General features: G+C 52.0%; 1 protein-coding gene across 1 annotated transcript in view; it reads left to right on the forward strand.

The window, feature by feature from the left end:
* The first annotated feature begins 985 nt into the window (after positions 1-985).
* Gabbr2 (gamma-aminobutyric acid type B receptor subunit 2) overlaps positions 986-23,561 on the forward strand; it is a 352,972-nt gene continuing 330,396 nt past the window's right edge. Inside the window, exon 1 of the mRNA XM_076843252.2 lies at positions 986-1,312. Coding sequence (XP_076699367.1) covers positions 986-1,312 — 327 coding nt within the window. The remainder of the gene's footprint in view (positions 1,313-23,561) is intronic.

The following is a 23,561-nucleotide window of genomic DNA, read 5'->3' on the forward strand; positions in this document are numbered from 1 at the left end:
GTAGCGCACGCAAGGTTCGGATCCCAACCCTCGCCTGGGGTCGGCAAAGGGCGGCTACTGCGTCAGGTGAGGAGAAGGGTGTCCTCAGCCAAGACCCAAAGGAGAGGAGAGCCTAGTACCAAGAGGCTTTCCCGAGCACCGGCGGGCATCTTCCGTGGTCCTTCGGGCTCCGCCAGGGCCTTGGGCTCCAGAGCAGAACAGGAGAGAGCAGGCTTCAGGTGCCTCTAGGACGTCTTCACCGAACGTTTGCCTGCCCAGACCTGCTCGCCCAGACCTCTGAGAAGCAGTCACCCTGCGGGTTCTACAGGAAGCGCTCGGCAAGCGGCAGCGGCCCCCACATTTGACAGCGCACGGTCCGGGTCCCCCATCTCTGTCCCCGGGCGCTAAGGGCCCGGCGGCCGGCGGGCAGCAGCAGCCGGTGAGGCGGAGGGCCGGGGGCGCGTGTGTGCGTGTGCTGGGAAGACGGCCCTCCCCGCGGCCGCCGCAGCGCCTCCCCCTCCCCCGGCGCGCACGGCCGGTCCCCGTCCCTGGAGGCGGCCCAAGCCGCCGCTGTGCTGCCTCGCCTTCGCCTCCCGCGTTTCCTGCCGCCCGCCCTCCCCCGGCCGGGCTCCAGGGGCTGCCGCCTAGCCGCTCAAGGCGGGAGAGCGGCTCAGAGCGCGCACGGGGGCGGGTGGAGGCGGCCCGGTGCGGGGCGGCCGCGCTGGAGAGAGGCGCGCGCCGAGACGCCGGCCCCCTCTCGGCGTTTGCTCGCTCGATCCCCGCCTCCCGCACTCCGCTCGCTCCCACCCCTTCTCGGCGTGATTGATCCGTCACGGGAGCCGCCGCCGCGGCCGTTCTGAGCGAACAGCAGTCGGAGCCCGAGCCGAAGCCGGGGCCCGGGCCGGCGCCATTGCGCGGGCGCCGCGGGGAGAGCTTGGCGCCGGGCGGCGGGCCGGGCCAGGCCATGCGGGCCGAGTGAGCCGGCGCCCGCAGCCCGCGGCGCGGCATGGCTTCCCCGCGGAGCTCCGGGCAGCCCGGGCCGCCGCCGCCGCCGCCACCGCCGCCGCCGCCCGCGCGCCCGCTGCTGCTCCTGCTGCTGCCGCTGCTGCTACTGCTGGCGCCCGGGGCCTGGGGCTGGGCGCGGGGTGCCCCCCGGCCGCCGCCCAGCAGCCCGCCGCTCTCCATCATGGGCCTCATGCCGCTCACCAAGGAGGTGGCCAAGGGCAGCATCGGGCGCGGCGTGCTCCCCGCCGTGGAACTGGCCATCGAGCAGATCCGCAACGAGTCACTCCTGCGCCCCTACTTCCTCGACCTGCGGCTCTACGATACCGAGGTGAGTGTCCGGCAGCTGGTGCCGTCGGGGCTCCAGAGACGGCAGGGAGTGGGAGTGTTGGACAGAGGCAAGCTCCAGCCCTTGGCCAGAGCCTTGACTGACCCGCCCGCGCCTGCCGAGGGCACCACGGGCTGGTGCTCAGTGCTCACCCCGGATCCCGCTGGCTTTGGCTAGCACAACTGGTACCCAGATTTGCCGAGCATCCTCCAGATCTGGAGATAGTGTGTTGGAGGGGGGCAACACAAGACTAGTGTCTCCTTTGAACAGAGAGGCAGTGGAGAAGGTGGATCCCCAAAGGCCTGCAGTGGTTGCCCCTGTCCAGATGCCACTCGTCGGGGTATGGGGGACGGGTGAGAGGAACAGGCGCATTGACTGCAAACATTGACTGCAAACTGGACCAGCCGGGGCTGGAGGGGCCGTGGGCCTGCTTACCGTCCCCCTCCCTCAGGAAATGCAAGAGGCGCTTTGAGGTCCGTGGGGCTGCGGGATCTTGGGACCCGAGCGCACGGCAGAGCTGGGCGTGTGGCGCGCGCCAGCAGCACAGAGCCGCACGGCGTCCGCAGGTGTGGGGCCGCCGGCTCTGCAGCGCTGTTGCTTGGATGTGTCCGGCGCTGCCTGTGGCCCGGGCGGTTTAATGAGGAGAACCCCCTCGGGTTAGTTGCTCCTAGAGTGTTGTGGCAGGTCTCTCCCCGGACGTGTAGTGGTGTGTGGACTAGGCGGCTGCAGGTGCAGCTTCTTTCTCGGGTGCAGACTTGAAGCGTTCTAATAGCCCGAGCACGGACTTAAAGCGCAGCAGCGGGCTTCGTTCGCCTCCTGGCCTCCTCTGAGCGGAGCCGGAGCTTTCCATCCCAAGACCTCTCCCTATGCCCTCTGCCCGAGTTCTGTCTGAAGCCCCAGCGCCGACCTTCACCGCCCACCGGGGGCTAGGGAGCGTGGAGGGGTTCTGGAGAAGCGGTCACCTGCACCCCAAGGTCGGGTTTGCGAGTTTTTCCGGACTGAGGGAGCCCCTACGCTCCGGCCGCGGCTCCTGAGATGCGGCCTGAAGGGGGCAGTGATTTCCTGTGCGGTGCTCTGGGTTGGTGCCTCTTCCAATGCTCCAAGAACCTCCGAGGCGCTGAGCTTGACCCTGCTTTCCAGAGCTCCCCTCGGTGCTTCTGCTGGAGCCCAGGTGCAGCCACTTTGGGAGGAGGATGGCGCTACCACGCTGGTGGTGCAACCTGGGCTTCCCTTCTTTCTCTATCTAGCTCTTTTTTGTGTCCCCGGGGAAAGAGCAGAATCTACACTGGTTCTTATTCCCCACCTTCCGCGCTTCACTGATGAACCAGTCTATTCTGCTCGGTAAATAAAAGGTGAAGGAACCAGTGGCAGTTGGCAGCGATGCGCGCAGGCTGCTGCAGGCGAAGCGTCCTCGGGTCCCGGAGGATGCAAGCTGGGTTGCTGTACAGGGCTAACCGGGTGTGAAATCATTTCCGAATGACATTCCTGTCATTCTCATCTTTGCCTGAGCACTTCAAGTTCTCTGGGGGTACTTGTCCAGCACACACAAACGCAATCACACAGAGGCATGTCCTGGCACTGTTTCCATACTTATTCTTCTAGAAGGGACACCACTGGAGACCAGGTTCAGTGGAGACAAAAACATATGTAGACAGGGCAGTCCTGCTTGCATGTCACCAATGATTGTCAGTGGCATGATGTGTTCACTATCAATTTCTTCCCTTTAGAAACTTCCATGAAAGAGATTTCCGGTTAGCCTGTTTGTGGCAGCCAAGGCTTGGGTGCTTAGTTTCATATTTTATTCTTCAAGTGTGTCTTGGTCATTTTCTGAGAGGGGCCAAAGGCAGTCAGAGGCTCTTCAGTTTCTGGGAATGTTTAGGAAACAGTGGGGGAGAGAACAGAAGATAATTTTCAGTCTCCTGCAAACAGTGTGTGTGGGAAGTCTCTAGCCATTTGAAATGGACCAGACCCAGGGCTTTGGAGTAGGTTGGACCAGGGTAGGACACTGAGAAACTGGTTACCTCCCCACACCCGACCTTGAATGAGGTACCTAATTGCTTTTGCCTAGATGTCCACATCTAAAAGAGTGTGGATATTATATACACTTGTAGGGCAGTGATGTGAGGCTCACAGGAAGATACCTGAGTTGGCAGGTTCAGCTCCCCGTGCTCTGCTGGCACACTGTGCGCACTGGGTAAATGGTTTTGCCTCCTTTCCTTCATTTCCATTTAGTGTGTGTCCACAAGTGAGCTGTGTGTGGCTTTTGCTGTGATAACATGGTCACAACTCAACTATTAAGAGTGCTTTTTTTTTTTTGAAATGTTGTGGAGAGTCAGTGAAGTTATCGCTAGAAAAAAAAATAATTGTAGCTGACAATCAAATATATTATTTTCAGCCACCAAGCATTACATTTTAGGAGTGTGCCCATGTGATATAATTAATTTTTTTGTGACCTCATCTTTAAAGCAGAGGTATTTTTTTTTCCTCCTCTGAGCCAGAGTGAAGGAAAGATTAGTCTGGGTAATATGCAGCAAATCCAGGGCCATTCGAAGGGTGCTTGGGGCCTTTGGTGAGTGTGGGGGGAGCTGTGTTTCTGGACTATGAGTGCCACCTAATTGCTTGCTGGCTGTGCCACTTATTGTCTGAAGACTCAAGCAGAGGTTGAATGTGATGACTGTATTTCAACTGGCTTTGCGGATATTTGCTGTCAGTCACTGGCCTGTGACAATGGGCAGCCAGGATGGACCTTGGTCCATATGGCCTGTAAGATGACATTTAGAAGGAATGGGTTAATCTGGTCACTGGGGAGAGCCTATCTCTATATAGGAGCCTTCCATATGTATTTATCCAGGGTGACCCTCTAGTGTAATTAGAAAAACGATAGAACTTTCAAGGTCCCACTCAATGCCCCAGGCTTGTCAAAACGAAACATCACAACAGATCACCTGTCAGAACCTCTGCTTCTCTGGTGTAACATCAGATCACTTCAGCAAATGCTTGCTTATGTATTCCAAGGAGGATTTGCATATCTAAAAACAAGCAAGACACTGAAAATATAGATGAAAGGAAGCATCAGAAACTAGGTAACAGCACGGAAGTTACCAAACCAAGACTAAAATGGTTATTGGCATTTTATGTATGTGTGTGTGTGTGTTGCTGGGAATTGAACCCAGGGCCTTGTGCATGCAAGGCAAGCACTCTACCAACTGAGCTATATCCCCAGCCCAGTTATTGTATTTTGATTATTAAATTTTTGCTCTGAGTTTCCTACCAGTCAAGGTAAAAAGGAAAATTTGGTGGATTACATTACTAACATGTTTGATTATAAGAATCTGGGGGATGATGTCTTTTTAAAAAATCTTTGTCAAAAAATATCACTTGAGTTTGGTTAAAAGAATCTGAGGGACAATATTTTAAGAGATTCAAAGACATTGTCCATGAGGTTGTTTTTCATTCTTTAGTAGTCACATTAATAAAATGAACCGATGATCAAGGAATGAATTTAAAAAATAGTGTTGGTTAGGGCTGGGGATGTGGCTCAAGCGGTAACACACTCACCTGGCATGAGTGGGGCACTGGGTTCGATCCTCAGCACCACATACAATAAAAATAAAGAGGTTGTGTCCGCCAGAAACTGAAAAATAAATATTAAAAAAATTTTCTCTCTCTCTCTCTCTCTCTCTCTCTCTCTCTCCTCTCTCTCTTCTCTCTCTCTCTTAAAAAAATAGTGTTGGTGGTTCTGATTGAATTAATGTTCATTTTAGAAAAGTTGAAATAGTAGAAAAGCATAAAGAAAAAATTTCCCATAATTCACTTACTCAAAAATAATTATGCCTAATAAGTAACATTATTTCCTTCCAGTGGCCCAAATTTACTATATTATGTACTTGAGATATTATACTATGTGCATTTTAAGATCTTGTTTCATTCAATTAACAAAATATAATGGGTATCTCCCCTTGTCCTCAAGTCCTTCTTGTCAAGATGATTCTTAGTGGCTGGGTACAGTTCTATCGTATGGGCACTTAAGTATTGAATCATTCCACTCTTGATGGATTTATGTTTTCCCACTTGTTGCTGTTTTAAAGCATTCTGCAATGAACTAAAGGAAAGTCCAGGGAACCAAAGGTGCACAGCCCAGATGTGCAGCTCCCAGGAGCAGCACCCTAACACAGGATCCAGGTTAGAAGATCCCGTGAAAACCCAGTGATTGATGAGCAGGGTTTTTTTCCATGAGTGGCTTTGCCAGATACCTATTACTCACCAGGCTGAGCCTCCTCAGGAGGCTGAGTACCGCTCTGCTGAGCACCTGTGGAGTTACTGGTGCTGCAGGAAGGTACAGTCCACACAAGGGGCAAGAATGAAGTCTTCGTTTTCCATGCCAGATAGAAAATGATAGTAGAATGGTTGCATAATTCTGTAAATATACTAAAAACCATGGAGTCGTACACTGTAAATGGTAGAATGTTATTGTATGGAAACTACATCTCCATATAATATTTATTTAAAATGTAAAGATGGAGCATGAACTCCTTTAGGATCAGGCCCACATCTTTGTGGTGGTAGCATTCCGACTGCCCAGCACGGTACCTAGCCCTGGTAACTGGTAAGTGCAATGCTTAGGACTCCTGTTGTGGAAACCCAACTTTTTGCTTGTTCATATCACTGAACAAGACTGCAGTGTGCTGTGTTCAGGCATGGCTGAATCCAGAGGCTCTAAAGAGATCTTTAAAAATATCCCCCCCTCAGCATCTTGGCTCTGATTTCCTGTCAGCTTCACTCTGGGGCAGGCTGTCCCCATGTGGTGGCACAGATGGCCTCTCACAGCTGCAGGTCTGCACACTCCCAGTTTAGAAACTCCAGTAAGAAGAGTTGTTTCTTTCCCAGTGATTTCAGCAGCAGCCCCAGACTCACATCTTGTTGGCTTGCACTGGGTCACGTGCTCACCCCCAAGTCAGGCACATGGTGTCCATGGGCTAGGCCTGGGACATCGGGCAGCATATCATGAAGGCCCGGGAGGTGAGGTCAGCCCCATCCCACCACATGAATACAGAGTGGAAAAGAGGTGATTCCTCCAAGCAAAGGGAAGTGGTGCCAAGTAGGTCTGACCAGACACCCACAGGCAGGCCCTGGGGAAATGCTACATTGGACAGTGAGAGGACAGATGCCAGGGCTGTTTAGAAAGAGACCACGTCTGGGTCAAGAGCGGCTCCTGGGGGAGGGGAAGTCATGGTGGGCCTGGAAGGGTGAAGATAAAGATGCAGTCAGGCACAGGCCCCGCGGAGGGGAGGTTGGGTCTCAGGAAGGGTCCCCATGATCCAAGGATGAGACTGTAAGGTGTGTTTGACCTGCTTTCCCCTGAGTGCAGGGCCTGCATGGGGAAGTGGGTCGGTGCTGGGTGTGCATGGCCCCGAAGGCTGCTTCAGGAAGATGGGGCCGGAGGAGCCACGGGAAGGTCTGCAGGGTGAGTGTGCTGGGTGGCGGCTGATAGGAGCTGGTGGTGGACTAGGGACAGAAGGAGCCTGGAGACCCAGGAGCCAGCTAGCTACGGAGTGACATAGCTGAAGGCAGAGACGATGGGGTCTGGAGGGACATGGAGAGGCAGAGTGGGGTACCGTGCAGAATGGGCAACACTGGGACCTGACAGGGCAGGAGGGGTGACAGAGGGGACATGGGCCGAGAGGGGTGCACCACTGAATGGTGATGGCTGCACTCTAAGGAGCCAAGAGAGAGCCTCCGTGCAGGAAGAGGCTGGCGGACTTCCTCCCCCTGGCGCTCCGCCGGGTGCTCACCTAGCACCTGTGGACTAAGTCTTGGTCTCAGGGTCAGGAGAGCAGGATTTGTATCCCATAGGGTGCTCCTTGCCTTCTTGGTGACCCTGAGCAAGTCAATTTGCCTCATTCCTCCATGAAATGGAGCCACTATACTAATGGCCTCCTCGCGTGTAAGAGGAGCAAGTGAGGGGAGCAAACCAGTCAACGCTTGGGCCGTCAGGAGTGTTGGTAAATATTTGCTGCTCTTTGCTAGCATTATTATTATTTTTGTAAGGGTGAGGACAATCAGGCTGACCTCCCAGGGCTCTTATTAGGATTGAGTGGAACGGTGCAGAAGCTCTGCACAATGAGCTAGAAGCAACCTTATCTGCCATCTTGTCGCACGCTGCGTTGCTGAGCAGGGGTATTGGAAATGGGACACAAACACTGAGGTCTTCATGGATGGGCACCTCCCAGCCTGGCTCTTGTTCTGCCTCCTGTCACAGCCCTGTTGGTCTCTTGTCCCTCCTCCCTGGGCTGAAACTCTGTGAGGCCAGGCAGATTCCCCAGGCCTGCCAAGGCTGGAATGCATTGCTAACCTGAACCCTAAAGGAACAGCCAGGTCTGCTTTCTGAGTCGGACAATGACCTCGTAGGACATTGCGCCTGGCCCACAGCCCCAGGCCCTCCATCTTCCCTCATATCAGGGTGCAAATGACTCCGGAGATCAGGATGCAGCAGGCTGCCAACCTGTTGCTGCTCTCTATGTGTTCCCACCGGCCACAACCCCTGAGCACTCCAAAGTGAGGACAATGGCTTGGCCATGCTCATCCCCCATAATTCCTCCAACCTAGTCAGGCACCCACGGACACACCCACCGTCTCCAGATGTCTTTTAAAATCCTTGGAGAGGAGGTGGTGGGTGGAATTAACAGACTAAGGGCCTGTTTAGTCCTTGGCATTGGGCCAGAGTTTTAGCAGTCTGAATTTTTCTTTAAAGGGGCCTTCTTCATGGGTCTGGACTTCCGATGAATGGACACAGAGAAAGAAGAACTTCTGCATACAGAGACCTAAGAAATGAATAGCTGGGAGTATAAAAGGGTGATGCAAATAGATTTGCTGAACAAATAGGTACATAGGCTCTATGTCTTCTGTTAGTCAGGATGGGCTAGGCTATGCTACATTAACAAACGAATACTGAAATCTCTGCTGCTTAACACAGTAAGATTTATATTCTGCTCTCACAAAGTCCTGGATGTGTCAGAGGTCCTCCTGTTGGGTCTCCTTCAAGTGTTAGGATAGGGATTCATGCTGTTTTTGTGTTGTGACCCTTCCATCTTTGGGCTTAAAGGAGGTATGGCTAGAGAAAAATCTGTGGGGGAAGGCACATTAGATTTATAACCACCTTTACTTAGAAGTAGCACATTTTTTTCTGCTCATATTTCATTGACTAGAAATAGTGACCAGCCAAAGTAGTTTCAAAGGATCCTGGGAAATATAGAGGAGCATATGGATGCCATGGACATTTGTCATTTCAGGAAGAAGATATCAAGATAGATTTATAAGTGTAAGAGGCCTTAGGGGTCTTACCTATGAAAGATGAAGGAACAGGTGGGAAAACACCTAGCTCATGATACTGTTGGGATACCTCAGAAGGAGAGGGGGCTGGATCGAGAACTGGGTAGGAGGAATTGCCGACTGGGGGCCTCTCTCAAGAAGTCGTGGCCAGATCAAGGAGGAGGAGTTCCATGTTGGACCCAAAGATCCAGGCTCTAGAGTCTGCACTGGGCGACTGTGGCCTGAGTGGCATGCCATGCTGGCCGGCTGTACCTCTCCCCGTGGGTTCTCTCTTCCAAGGAGATGGAGCGGCCGACCTAGTTGTCTGCCACAGACAGCCTGTTTCTGCTGCCGTGACCTGGTAGCCCACATGCTGACCAACAGGACCTTTTGCCAGGCCCTGTGCAAGCCTCTGGGGTTTAGATATGGATGAGATGCAGACCCTGCCCTGAAGAGCTCACCGTCTAACAGGTGATCCAGACAGACAGACAGACAGACAGACACAGCTGCACATGGTACGGTCCAGAGATAACAGGCACTGACAGAGGGTGCCAGCAAGGCTCCCCCTCCCCAGGCACCTGCCTGGCCATCTGCCGGGTGGCTCGGAAGTGAAGCAAAGTTGACTCCTTATCTCTTACTTTTTGGTTATTTATTTTGGTTTTAGGAAGGTGAGAAAATTAAATGGCACAGTTGGCCCAGGGAGCAGCTGCATGGCATCTGCTACTTTATTTTCTTCTCCTCCTTCTCCACGGTTATGTAACAACGCCCCGTGAGGCTGGTGGAATGCCTTCCCCTCCGTACCTGGCTGTCTCGGGATGAGCAGGTGTGCCGGGCTGAAAATGGAGCAGCCGGAGCCCCAGAGAGGGTGGGCATCTGCGTTCCGCAGCTCTGTTCATCATTGAGACTGGGGGGAGTCTTCACTGCCCTGGCGACTGCAGCTCTGTGGAAGGTGTCTGCTCCTCTGTCAGCGTGGACAGGGCAGGTACCGGACAGTGTCTGGCTCTGTGCTGCTCCCAGGCTCCATCCCAGGGCCGGGCACAGAGCAGGAGCTCGATAAATATTTATCGAACAAACAAAGAGATCTAAAAGCCTGGATCCCGGCTCTCCAGTTCCGAGTGGATTAACAAATGAAGGAAGGGCTTGGTCTTAATTCATTCTCTAGGGTTGATCTTTAGCATTCTCATCATTTGATGCTTTAGGGGAGTGAAAAGAGGAAAGGGTCCTTGTTGGATGTTCCAGTGAAAGATGACGTGACAAGCTGATGTCACTCTTCTCCGACCAACACATAGCATCCTCCAAGGCCCAGCAAACCTAGGAAAGAGATGCTTCCAGTGGCTGAGAAGTATCATGGCCTTAGGAGGTCAGCGTGTTGGAGGAATGCTTTAATTAACGGAAGACATAGGAACCAGCTTTCGAAAATTTTTTTTTAAATTTATTCTTTTTAGTTATATATGTCAGTAAAATGTATTTTGATATCATACGTCCATGGAGTATAACTTCCCATTCATACATCATGGTTGTACATGATGTGGGGTTACATGGGTCATGTATTCATATATGAACATAGGAAAGTTATGTCCAATTCATTCTATGTCTATTCCCAACCCCCCTCCATTCCCCCAACTGCGCCCTGTCCAATCTGGTGACCCTCCCCTCCTCCCTCCTCCACCTCCACCTATTGTGAGTCAGCATTCACATATCAGAGAGAACATTCTACCTTTCATTTTTGGAGGACTAGCTTATTTCACTTAGCATGATAGTCTCCAGTTCTATCCATTTACTGGCAAATACCATAATTTCATTCTTTATTGCTGAGTAATATTCTGTTGTGTATATATACCACATTTTCTTTATCCATTCATCTGTTAAAGGGCTGGTTCTAGGTTGGTTCCATAGCTTGGCTATTATGACTTGAGCTGCTATAAACACTGATGTGGCTGCATCACTGTAGTATGCTGATTTGAAGTCCTTTGGGTATATGCCTAGGAGTGGGATAACTGGGATAAATGGTGGTTCCATTCCATGTTTTCTGAGGAATCTCCACACTGCTTTCCAGAGTGATCGTACCAATTTGCAGTCCCACCAGCAATGTATGAGTGTACCTTTTCCCCCCCACATCCTTGCCAGCATTTATTGTTACTTGTATTCTTGATAACTGCCATTCTGACTGGAGTGAGATGAAATCTCAGTGTAGTTTTAATCTGTTTTATTTTTGCTGACCGATCGTATTTCTTCTTCTGTGAAGTATCTGAGGAACCTGGTTTTGATATTCTACTTCCACTTCCAGAGAACATTGAGTGCCAGCTGCGGCAGTCCATGCTCTGGTCCTAGCTAAGTCATCAGCCTCAGTGAGCCAGGGCATCTAGTAGCAGCTCTGGACACAGTGGGAAAAGAGGTGCCCTGGAATCCCCTGAATAGCCAGACTTCTTCCAGGTTCCTTGCTCCTGGGCCAGAGGCTTCAGCACTTCCCCTCTCATGATCAACACTGGCTCAGGAACTGGGCAAGCTCTCCCTGTTGGTGACCCCAAATCAGATAACCATGTCTATTAGAAGCAGGTGCAAGGTGAGCATAAATGACCTGGAGCTGGAATATGAAAATTCTGAGTCAGTGAAAGGCATGAACCTTTTTGGATGGATTGAGGAAACTTTTTGCCAATTTTCTACTTTTCTGGCCTTTTTGAATAGTCTGTGTTGCTAGAAGGAGGAAGTGTCATTGTCATCTAGAAAATTAGTGGTAGATCCAAAGTATGGAGTAAATGGACTCATCTGTCTTCATCAGTGCCTGTGTTCCACGGCGCTGGCGGAAGCAGACCCTTCTCCTGCCATCTGGCAAGGACCTCATCAGTCACTGTTCGGATAAAATCCAGCCAAAGAAGGACTTTGTGGAGTGATGCATGACTGCCGCTCTCGTGGCGCGGGGTCAGGCGGTGGCACCAAGAAAATGATATTTTCACACTCTGCTCATGATCCACTTGACTTTGCTCAGAGGGAAGTGATTTGAAAGCCATTGTCACACTTAGAATGATCATCACTGTATTATCCAAATAGCTTTGTTTCTAGAACTACCCATTCATCGGATCTTCTCTGAAAATGCCCAGAATTGTTTCAGGAATTTAACTGGGAGCCGGGGACCTAGCCACCCACTCTGGGGCATATGGCCAGAGCCCAGGGTAATGCCCCTACGCGCCCAGCTCAGGGAGAGCCTTGACTTTGATGGAAGGGAGATCGACACAGCTGTCACTTGAGCATCCTCTGGGGCCCAGTGCTCCCTGGGATATGGAGAAACATGGGGAAGCCTTAGGAGAGATTTTAACCTCATTGTCATGAACAAAGAAGAAAATGGGAACATTGAGTTGCAAGTGAATAGATGAAAGGAAGAGAGACCAGGATGGGATGATTCACCCTTCTCAGGTGCTTACCTATGTCAGTCCCAGGTGCTATGCAGCATTCATTCATTCGTCACTGTCATCTGATGAGTGCACTATTATCATCCACATTTTACAACTGATGCTGAGAAAGTTTAGCTGCACCCAGTGGTGCACACCTGTAATCTAGCAACTTGGGAGCAGGAGGTAGGAAGATCAGTTTGAGGCCAGCCTCAGCGTCAGACTCTGTCTCAAAAAATAAAAATGGCTAGGATGCAGCTCAGTGGTAGGTCACCTCTGGGTTTGACTCCCAGAACAAAATAAACAAAACAAACAAACAAACAAATAAATAAATAAAAGGGGGGAGAGGTTAAGAGAATTATTCAACATTACAAATGACCAGGCGGTGAGCTGGGATTTGAATGTGGAGGGTCTGACTTTGATGCCCACGGCTTCAGGCTTCAGCGTTGAGTGAACCAGCCTCTTCCTAGGTTGTCTTCCTCCCCCAAAAGCAAAGGACAGCTGTCAGGAGCTGATGCTTCTTTCTCCCTCATAAATTTCCCTCCCTCTCGCTCACCCGCCCTCTCCATCTCCCCGTCCACCCCTCAGCCACACACTGCTGCTCTGCACTCTCTGCTCACCCTGAGTATGCCTGTCCACACGCCTGGATCACATAAACCCTCCCTCTGCACCACCTCTGCCCCCCGCCCCCATGCACCTAGGGAACATGTCCCTTTAAGCACTTGTCACCTGCTGTCCAGTTGACTCCGGCGGCCGTGTTTGTGTGTCTGCGCATCTCCCGTTAGGTCCTCTCCAGGACAGGGTGGCATCTCTGTATACATTTGGGTCATGCTTGCAAAGCACTGGGCCAGGCCCCAGGCGTGTTCTGGGGCACGCAGAGACGAGCCTGAGCCTGAAATATCTGCGTCCTCAAAGGTACGTGGGGGAGGCCACCCAGGGATCATTACCATGCAGCATGAAAGTGCCACCGTGCAGGTGGGCTGGGGTAGGTGCAGGCACTGTCCCTGTCCCTAACTGTCCTCTGTACCCCCAGCTACAGCTCCACTGGCCCAGAATGCTGCTCAGGTGGCCTCCCTCTTGGTACCCTGGAAATGGGGACAAAACTTCTCCCATGGTCATGGAGCCCTCCGAGGTCCACTCCCACAGTCACTGCTGCTTTGTCCACTCCCACAGTCACTGCTGAGCAGTGACTCTCCCACTTCCTCTGGGCACAGCCATGTGGTCCTTTTGTCTCTTGGGTGAACATGCTCGTCCTGCGCAGGGCCTTTGCACAAGATGCTTCTGCTCCCTGGAATGCTTCATGCTACCTTTCTTCTTCCTTTGCTACTCGCCCAGTCATGCTTCCTCTGATCTCCCTGGCTGAGAAAATTCTCACATCATTTTCTCTGAGAACTGTGAACTCTCCCTTTTGAGTGCTTATTCCAGTTGCAACTTGACATCGGTTGGATTATTTGACCAATGTTGGTCTCGTCTTGCTCCTCCAGGGGACTAGGAATTCCATGAGTTCTAGAACTGGTCTGTTTTGATTCCCCACAGTGCCAGGCACACTTTCTAGCACATAGTAGGTGCTCAGTACACGTCTCTAGAATGAATGAGCAAAGGCTGAAGGACCTCTGAGGCTGATGCAGATGTTGGTGACGACTGGCTAGCGTGGGGGTGCGGGGCTGGGGGGGCGGGGGGAGTCAGCCGGGCAATGTGGAAAGACATTTGGAGTAAGACCAGTGGATGTGTGTTCTGCTCCGCCCGAGCCACACTGTCCATGTTTGAGAGTCATTGTGAGGATTGGCATGCAAGAGTTCACATAAAGCACTGAGCACAGGGACCCGTGTCATAGGCACCCGCTACAATTCACTGTTGTCATGTGATATAATGCACGGGAAAACGTAAAGTGTCGTGCCGTCACATGGAAATTGGTTCTTCATTCAGTGGGAGAGCGTGTGTTGGAGGCCAGTGAAGTGGTGACCTGGGCCTGAGCTCTGCTGGGGGTTTTCTGGTTAATGGCTGCTTTTCAGCCCTGTGCATTCTGGAAGGACTGAGGTGCCCTGAGAGCTCTGTGGTGAACCCCTGGCCCTCAAGGGCGGGAGGTTGCCCCTCATGAAGTCTGTTTAGCTTTGTTTTGTCACTGCTGGTCTTTGTCCACTACTCCCTTCCTGTCCCATGAGGACAGACATGTCACCTGTTTTGTATTTGTATACGTCACCTGCTGGGTCCTGGCACCCAGGACTGAGGCGGGGAGTGCTCAGGAACATTTGTGTGGACACAGGCCTCTGCGTCAGGGGACCTCACTTGGTACCTGGCACGTTGTAAGTGCTCCGCAAGTGCATTTTGCCTGAGTGGCACTAAACACAATGTGAAATATCACACTTTTGGATAAAATCACAAGTGAGTCTCCAAATGGAGCAGAGGGAGAGGGTGTCACGAGGCATCTGTGAGGAACAGCTTGCGGTGACTGAGCCCTGGATTTGAAGGTGAGAGAGATTCTGGTGTCCCCTGGGAGAAAAAAACACGTTTCCTTAGGACCCAGAGACAAATCCTTGAGGTCAGAGGCAGGGCGGTTCAATGGCAGAGCTCTGGACCCGCCGTGGATGACTGGATTGTCACGCTCTGTGGGGGCTGACCTTGAAGTCGTCACTGAACTCTGCACCTTGGTTTCATCATCTGTAAAATGGGAATAATAATGCCCTCCCTGATTCTTCATGGAAGTATTGTAGAGATGAGATGAGATGAGATGAGAGAGAGAGAGAGAGAGAGAGAGAGAGAGAGAGAGAGAGTTTTAATGATTAACATGAAAGGGCTTTAAAAAGCCATAAAAAGGTACAGATATAAGAGGTACCTGAAACTCCACACAAAGAGTAATTAACTCTGGGCTGCTCTCCCAGGACCACTGCCTGTTTCCAATAACAACTTTATAAAAGACAGAGATGGTGTCCACATGAGTGAGCCATTGACCTCCTAATAAAGGAGCACACAGTGTTAGATTTTTAATCCTCTGGAAGTGCTTCTGCAGGGATGGAGGTGTGGTGACCCCAGCAGGCCGTCTTACCAAAGCACCTGGATGAAGAGGCAGTTCATGTGTCTTCCCCTCAGCGGTCGGATGACTTTGGATGTCAGCCATCGTCTCTGGCAGGTGTCAGACCCAAGAACACATCCCGACTATCACACGAGGGTCCCGGGGCAGAAGCCTGGGGCGTGGCAGGGAGCGAGCGTTGTCTGCTCAAGGCAGTGATTTGGGATCGAGGCTGGCAGTGGGGGCTCAGCCGTCCACCATGGGGGTTGCTAGGTTAGGTAGCTGGAGTAGAGCCTGCACGTCAGTTGGAGACGTGACTTGTCCTGACCAAGCCAGCCTCCAGTGCCTGGGGACAGCAGCACGGCTGTGGGCTGAGCTGATGATTTCTGTTTTCTCCAGGAGGAGCTTTGACTCTCCTGGAGCAAGGTCTGGGCCAGGCGGTGTGGCAAGGACAAACCTGTCTTGAGAGGTCTGGGGCCACCTGTTCCAGCTGACTACCACATACTCAGAAGAGCGCTGGCCACACTCCGGGGATGCCGTGTTTCTAGGCCACGAGTGTGGCTCTGCTCTGGGGACTCCTACTCTCTGTGAGCTGTGGCCTGGCAGGCCCTGATCCCAGCCTTGTGGAGAGAGAGATGTGACAGGTCCTTGCTGGTTCCCTTTATGTGACGGGCGGGCCCGTATGGGTGGCCCTGGGCTTGTTCTTACCCGTGAGCCTCCTGGCCCGGTGTGGAGGGGTTGAGAGCTGGTGAGCTGACTCGTTCAGGGGACTGAGCACATAAAGCCCTGCAGGTATCGGGCAGGGGCTGTGGGGGCTCCTCGGTGAGGAGGGTGTGCTTCTATTCTGGGCAAATGTTGCAGAACAGGCCTCTGAGAATGGCAGGTGGGCTCTGCTTTCCACGTCTGAGCGAGTCACCTGTGACTCTTTGGTGACACAAATACAAAGCCAGGCCTTGTCCTGGGAGGAGGGTGTAGCTGGAGCAAGACTCTGGGCTCTGGTTGGGTTCTACGTTCCATAACTTTCCAGAGGCCCCTCTCCGTACCCTCGGGAAGCTTTGAGGTTGCCAAGCAACAGGCCGCAGTTGTCTCAAGAACACGGGGTCCCCTGGAGGGAGAGGGATGGGACTCGACTCCCTCCCTCTGGATCTGAAGTTGTCAGGGTGTGTCTGTGAGGTGGCACTGCCCTGGATGAGGCCTGTAGGCAGGAATCCTGCTCACAGTGTGGCCAGGCTGTGGGCCTGGAGAGCAAGGCTGGGCGGAGGTGGGGCCTGACGTGGAGCCTCTGCCTGGCACCGCACGGCCACCAGGGACCGTGTGTGTGCATCAGTGTAAACTGGAAGTGCTCAGTGTTGGGAACCGCAGCTCCCAGTTTCTGTTTGTGAGCCAGCCTCGCCCTGCGTAGGCGGCCCAGAGGAAGGAGGCCTGTGTCTCAGGGCTGGGCCTTGCCTTGGTTTCAGGGGAACCCCGGACCCCTATTGCTACCAAGGCAACAGGGTGGAACAGAGGGGAGCCATGGCCTGCTGTAGGTCCTGGCTCAGAGGACTCACTGACCCATCAGCACGGCCCCCCTCCTGGGGGGAGTTCCCTGGGCATGGGGCCAGGTGTGGCTGAGACAAAGCCTGGTCTGCTTCCCTGTTTCTTCTTTGAACATTCAAAGGAACAAGGCCCAGAATGCTAAAGTGTGAGGTCCAGTTGGCTTCTCATTCAGCTCTTCTGAGTGGTCTTCTCTTCCCAGGTTGTTGTGAATGATGCGTTTGGAAGCAATAGCTAGTTCAAGCATGGCCACCATTTGTTTAATTATTGCTGAGTGATGAGCCCAGGGTGAGCAGTCGGGGTCAATCTACTGACTCAGCCCAGTGTTCCTTACATTGCCCATAGCTGCTGGTCACAGTGTGGCCCGGCCAGATGGGCCTCTGGTCCTACTCACTCAGGGGTCTTGGGGGATCCAGACAGGCCTAGAAAGTTACCCATTATGGTTGTTCATGAAGGCCTGGTGGCCACGCCTCAGAGACAAGGAACGAGGAATGGTCACAGGGGCCCAAGTGTGTACACTCGGTCAGACTCACGGGTGAGAAAGGGATTCCTGTTTCATTTGCCCAGGCTCCTCAGGAAGGACTGCCAAAGATGGCGGAGGCAGGTGCTCAGAGCACCTGGAAGTTTGGTGGGCCAGTCCCCTGTAGGCCACCATCAGCTGTCCACACAGAGGGCGTGACTTTGCTGGACATTGAGCTCCATGCAGGAACAAGCATGGAACACCTGCCTCATGTTGGGCTCTGGGAATCCAAATGTGACTTGGATGTGACCTCTGACCTTAGGGAATTCACAGGACAATATGGACAACCCACATACCAACAAGTGACCCTTGTAAGATTACATACAAGCCGTGATGGTCCTGGGCAAGCCACTGGTTCTCCCTGTGCCCAGTGTCCTTGTCTATACATTGGGGCGATGACAATAATACCACCACCTGGGTTAGTGACGAACATTCAGTCCGTAAAGGTTCCTAGAGACACCAGCGCTCCAGGTGCCTGGTCAGTGCCATAGGAATGTTTGCCAAAGGAGAGGAAGGAGACCTGGGGATAACCTGTAGGCATATGTCAGGGCCATAGGGACACAGAAGAGAGGGGACAGCTCTCACTGAAGAAACCTGGGAGGTGACTCACAGCAGGCGACCTTTAAGCTGGCCTTGAAGGACAGCAGGTAGATGTGGGAAGAGCCCTGGAGGAGGAGGGAGCTGATGAGAGAAGATGGGTGTGTGTGTGTGGGGGGGGGAGACTTTGAGGGGGTGAAGCAGTGTCATTCAGATGTGGCCGGCACATGGTGACAGTGTATTTTTAATCAATAAGCTGGCACCCAGGGCTTCCTCAAGGTCCTGGCTTCTAGACTCCCCGCCAGCAAAGAGACTTCCTGCTGGCTAAGGTGGAAGACACACCCTCAAGTCACCTGGGAGCTGGGCAAGGTCACCTCCCTGGACCCTGCCAAGCCTAGGACACAGGGAGAGAAGGTGGATCAGGGGGACTTGGAGTTCAGCCCTGGCTCTGTGGCTTCCTAGGGGTGTCGCCTTGGATAAGGCTGTAATTTACCAGCCCTGTAACTCACAAGCCCTGTTAACGCCACCAGCCTGTTTTCCCATCTGCACAGGGGGGTGCTTGCCTCGAGGGTGTCCACGAGGCTAGGGGGAGAGTTTGTATCCCCAGAGCCCCAGCTGGAGCTAAGCACAGCACGGGTGCCTGGGGACATTGACCGGGAATAGGACCCAGCCTCGTTTGACACGGCTTAGATTTGGGAGTGAGTCTGCTGGGAGACCATTCTAATTTTAACAATCGAAAAATGACTCAGGGTCTGGAGAGGGCCCGGAGTGATTCGGAAGCGTACTCTGAGTGTGGTCTGTAGGTGGACGTGGCAGAGGCAATCAGCTGTACATTGCTCTCGATGGCCTTCTGGATGCAGGGAAGCAGGGCACCGCCGCGGGCTGGGCTGGGCTGGGCTCACTTGTGGGGCCTTAGCAGCGAGGAGTCAGGTTGGCAGGGCCCAGTCATGCAATCTGGGGACAGAGGGCTGGTGCTCCCTTCCCCAGGCCTGCCTGCCCCTGTCCTGCAGGCTGATTCCAAAGGAGGCTTCCCTTTTTGACATCGGGGGGAGCCACACACTGTCCCCAGTACCTGTCTGTACTTGCATGTGGCAGGATATCTCAACAGGATGGGCCCCTCCTTTATCCCTCAGTGGGGCAGATTCTGGGTTTGGAGACAGCCGAGCTGCCGGGGGCCCGCTGTCCTTTTGGATTCTGGTGATTAATCAGCCCGTCTGGAGAGGACGGAGCTCTGGCTTCCCAGCTGGGACCACGAATGGCTTTCCTTTTGAGACCTGCCAGGTTCCAGCCCTTTTGCTGCCTGCCACAGATTACTTCTGCTCTGGGCAGAGTGATGGGCCGCTCCTAAAATGCACTTGGATGGAAGAGATTCAGGGCAGAGCAATACGGAGGCTTTCTCCCGAGCGCTGATAAAGAAGTGGATGTATAAAGACTAAATTGGATTTTTACCAAAAGAGACTCAGTTCTGGGTGTTTAGCGAAAGAGAGTTATAATGGCTTTGGGGGAGCTGCGGGAGAAGGAAGGATGTGTCCAGAATTAGGCATGGGCCTTGGAGGGACTGGTCCTGCCCTTGCCGAGAGAATCTGGGCTCTTGGGGTCTTGGTTTCCTTACCTCTGAAAGGGGGAAGGAAGGCCCCCACCTGCCCTCTCAGGGTGACCTGGGGCTTCTTTTGGACGATGGCACTGGGAGCTCTGGACCAAAGCCGAGCTGGGATTCTGGGGTCAGGCACTCGGGCCAGGCCCCGTGAGGTCATTGTCTGACATAGGGGGAAGGGATCACATGAGCCACAGAAGAAATGGGGCTGTGAGACGTTTGGGGACCAAGGAGGTCTCTTTTTGGTTTGGGGAAGAAATAGGGCACGGGATGTCAAGGCTAAGCCATCTGTTCTTGTTTTCGAGTCAGAATTTATTTTTTTTTAGGGGAGAAAATGAGCAGTTGGTGTTTTCCTTCCTGCAAAAGTTAAAGTTGGGACCTCGGCAGAGATTCGAGGCCCAGCCGAGCAAACAGGTCCATGCTGGGGAGGATTTCTGGTGTGGCTTGGATGTGTCTGAGAAGCCAGTTTCCAGGGCTTCCTTTGGTATCTGTAACCTTAATCGCATAACAGTGTTAGGAAGCGTGTGCAGTGCGGCAAACCCACTGTTTGGACTCCTTTGGAGACAGCAGGTCCAGCAGGTCCTGGGAGAGCCATGTTCGGGGGCGGTCCTGACACAGTGTAGCTCTTCTTGTCTGGAGCTGAACAAGATCCTCCAGAAACCTGGGAAGTGGGGATCCTGGCTGTCACCACGCACCAGGAGCAGGCGGGAGTTTGCCTAAGCAAAACAACAGCACATCCTGTGATTGGCACCACGGCATTGCAGGGCCAACATCTTTTCCTCACCAAGGCCGGATGGGGAAGGCATTCCCGGTGTTCCCATTTCCAGATGAGAAAACGGAGGCACACAGTGGGGGTTTCTTGACCTGCCTACAGTTACGTAGCTAGCAACTAAGCTGGGATTCCAACCCAGGCTGTCCAGTGCCAGGCCCACCTCCCTGACCATCATGCACCACTGTCTTTGTGTCTGGCTCTCAGAGGGACCTCAAGAGATCAGGGGCCCAGTCACCTGCCTTCCACAGATAATCTGATCATTATTGCCATTTTTTCTGAAGTGAAAATTAAGGCCCATCAAAGGAGAGAGACTTGACTCAGGGAAGCCTCTGAGTGGAGTGCAGAACTGGGACCAGAACCTGTCTTCGTGACATTGGAAACTCGCTCGAGAAATTTCGCCCTTGCTTTTTATTAGTCCCAAACCACTCTCTCTTTCTCAGAGAACGAGAGCAACACCGACCTCGGGCCTCAGTTGGCCTCTCCTTCCTCATCTCCACCATGCTTTGAGCTCTAGCCTTCTAGAACCAACAGGTGCTCCTCTGGTTGCCTGCTCATCCTGGTTGCCAGGACCCCCCTTGGGTGTGTCCCTCCCCGCCATCCAGAGGGCTGCATTATCCCAGGTAGATTGGTAGGAACCTCATGGAGCTGTGGGTACCGTGGAGGCCCTCAGAGGTGGACTGATGGAGAGAGAAAGTGGTGTTTGCTGCCGATACCCCAACTGCATTCTTAGGGCAGCGAGGGGTTGAAATGCCTCCAGATTGGGAAGTATTGAGCAAGATGCTCCTTCCTGTCGAGGGTCTGGCCTGGTGTGTAGGCGTCCGCTTATATCCAGGTCTCTAGTGGTGGGTGGTCAGTGGGTGGTCGGGCCAGCATGGCCTGGTCCAGTCTAACACTGGTCCAAGGTTAGTAGCCTTTTTCTAGTGAAGTCTTGTTCTTGCTTTGCTGTAATTCTGAAGATTTGTAGAGAACTGGAAATTACAAAGTAATTTATGCCTTTTTTTTTTTTTTCTACCAGGCAGAGATTGAGCTCAGGGGCACTTGACCACTAAGCCACCTCCCCAGCTCTATTTTGTACTTTATTGAGAGACAGGGCCTCACTGAGTTGTTACAGCCTCGCTTTACTGAGGCTCCTTTGAACTCGAGATCCTCTTGCGTCAGCCTCCCCAGCTGCTGGGATTACAGGCGTGTTCTTGAGCATACTCATACATTTTGGTTCTTTCTGCCCTTCAGGCTCCTTGGTCTGGCTCACAAGTTGTCCACCAGCTCCCCTTTCCATCTTCCAGTGGGGACACTTCTCTCTTAGAGACCCTGTTTTCTTCTCTGTATCCAATTTCAGTGTCATTGAGTACTATGGGCAGTTTCTGCCTGGGGACTCGGGCCCATAGCAGGCCACCAGAGTCCATTCTGCTGTTGGGCCCCTCCCAGCTGGGGAGGGAAAGGCACATCTCCAAGATCATTTGCATCTTTTGAAAACATCCTAATGGTAAACTTGTATTTCCATATTTGGAGAGTTTGCATTAAAAAGTAACGTGTTTTTATCTTATAGAAGTAGTTTATGTTCATTAGAGAAAATTTGGGGCATGCAAATAAAAAGAAAATTAAAATCACTCATAACCTCGATATCTAACATAATCACTGTTGATATGGTGTTATCATCACACCATTAGGAAAACAAAATTCAGATTATCTGTGTTTATTACCTGCAGCCACCCCACCCCCCCCGCCTTTTTTTTTTTTTTTTTAACTGGGGATTGAACCCAGGGTCGCTTAACCACTGAGCCACATTTCCAGCCCCTTTGTATTTTTTTTTATTTTGAAATGGAGTCTCAGTAAGTTGCTTAGGGGCTTGCTAAATTGCTGAGGTTGGCCTTAAGCTTGTGATCCTCCTGCCTCAGTCTCCTGAGTCTCAGGGATTACAGGTGTGGGCCACCTTGCCCGGCTTTCCCCCATTAAAAAAAAAAAAAAATTGTAGTAGAATGATTTTTTTTTTTAAAATTGTAGTTTTCCCCTTTAACCCTATATCATGAAGATCTTTCTAGGCCTCTCATCTCTACTCCATATGTTTAAGTGGCTTCCCAACGTTCCCCTGGACTCGAGATCATCTGTGTTGAGTATGTGAGTTGGTTCTAGTGGCGGGCGGCAGTGGTGGAGGGGGTGCGTGTGTGTTCTGGTGACTCAATGCCTGAAAAAATATATATTTGCTTCTCCACAGTTTGTTTCTTAGAATATCACATTTGCTGGGCCAAAGGGGACACAAATTTAAATATTTAATGGGTAGTCATTGCTGCCATTTGTGGAGAGCTAGCCATGGGCTTTACCCGCATTGTCTTGAACTTTCCTAACATAGGTAGGAACTATTATTATTCCTCCTCCAGATAAAACATCAAGGCTTAGGTGGTTGTAGTTAACTTGCCCAAGACCTCCAAGCTGGGACAAAGTCCATGGAGGCCACCTTCAGGAACATGCTAGAATCCTGCCCCAGGCTGCCTGCCGAGCTGGGGGGCCAGCAATGGAAGGGGGCTTTTGTTGAGAGCCACAGCCAAAGGGGCACCAGCAAACTTCCAGCTGCCAGCAAACTTCCAGCTGCCAGCAAACTTCCAGCTGCCAGCTGATGATTGGCTCACAGCAGCCCCAGCAAACTTCTAGCTGCCAACTGATTGGCTCCTCTGCGGTGATGCTCATTGGGCTGTTTCCCCGCCCTTTCAGACCAGGGAGCTGCTCATTACTCCCTAGAGTAAGTACCTAACTGGAAACTAGTACTTGACAAAAACCAAAATCAAGCCTGGTGTCATGGCGCACGTCTGTAATTCCAGTGGCTCTTGAGGCTGAGGCAGGAGGATTGTGAGTTCAAAGCCAGCCTCAGGAATTTAGCAAGGCTCTAAGCAACTCAGTGAGACCCTGTCTCTAAATACAATACAAAAAAGGGGCTGGGGATGTGTGTCAGTGATTAAGTGCCCCTGAGTTCAATCCCTGGTACAAAAAAAAAAAAAATTAAAAAAAAAAATAAAAAGCTCTGCCAACTGGGTAGTCCATGAACTTATTTTGCATTTTTCTTTTTAATTTATTAGAAAAGCTGGGACTTAGGGCTGTAGCTCAGTGATAGAACTAGCTTACCAGAGGCCCTGGGTTCCACCTCCAACATTGCAAAAAAAAAAAAAAGAGAGAGAGAAAGTGTGAGTGCATTTAGATATTCAGTGAGCCCTCTCTTTTAGCAAATTGACTTGGCATATCTCTTATCTGTTGCCTATTTTTATTAATATGTGTAGCTCTTTCCTACTGATTTGTGAAACTTCTTCAGATATGAACAATTGCTTTATGCTGTCCCCATTCCATGTATATTGTGGATTTTGTGTGTGTGAGTGTGTGTGTTTCACTTGCCTTTTAATTTTATGTATTTTCCCACATAACTGGTTCTTAAAATTTCACATAGCTAGATTTAGATCTTTATGATTTCTGCTTCTGGCTTCATGCGTAGAAAGTCCTGCAGATACCTTGTGGCTCTATACCCACTTAGATTTTCATTTGGTTCTATTAATGGTTTCATTTTTTAAAGTTTAACTCTTTAATACATATAGAATTTTTTCAAGTCAAGCAA

This window comes from Callospermophilus lateralis, chromosome 2 (genome assembly GCF_048772815.1).
Source record: "Callospermophilus lateralis isolate mCalLat2 chromosome 2, mCalLat2.hap1, whole genome shotgun sequence".
In the NCBI taxonomy this organism is placed as follows: domain Eukaryota; kingdom Metazoa; phylum Chordata; class Mammalia; order Rodentia; family Sciuridae; genus Callospermophilus; species Callospermophilus lateralis.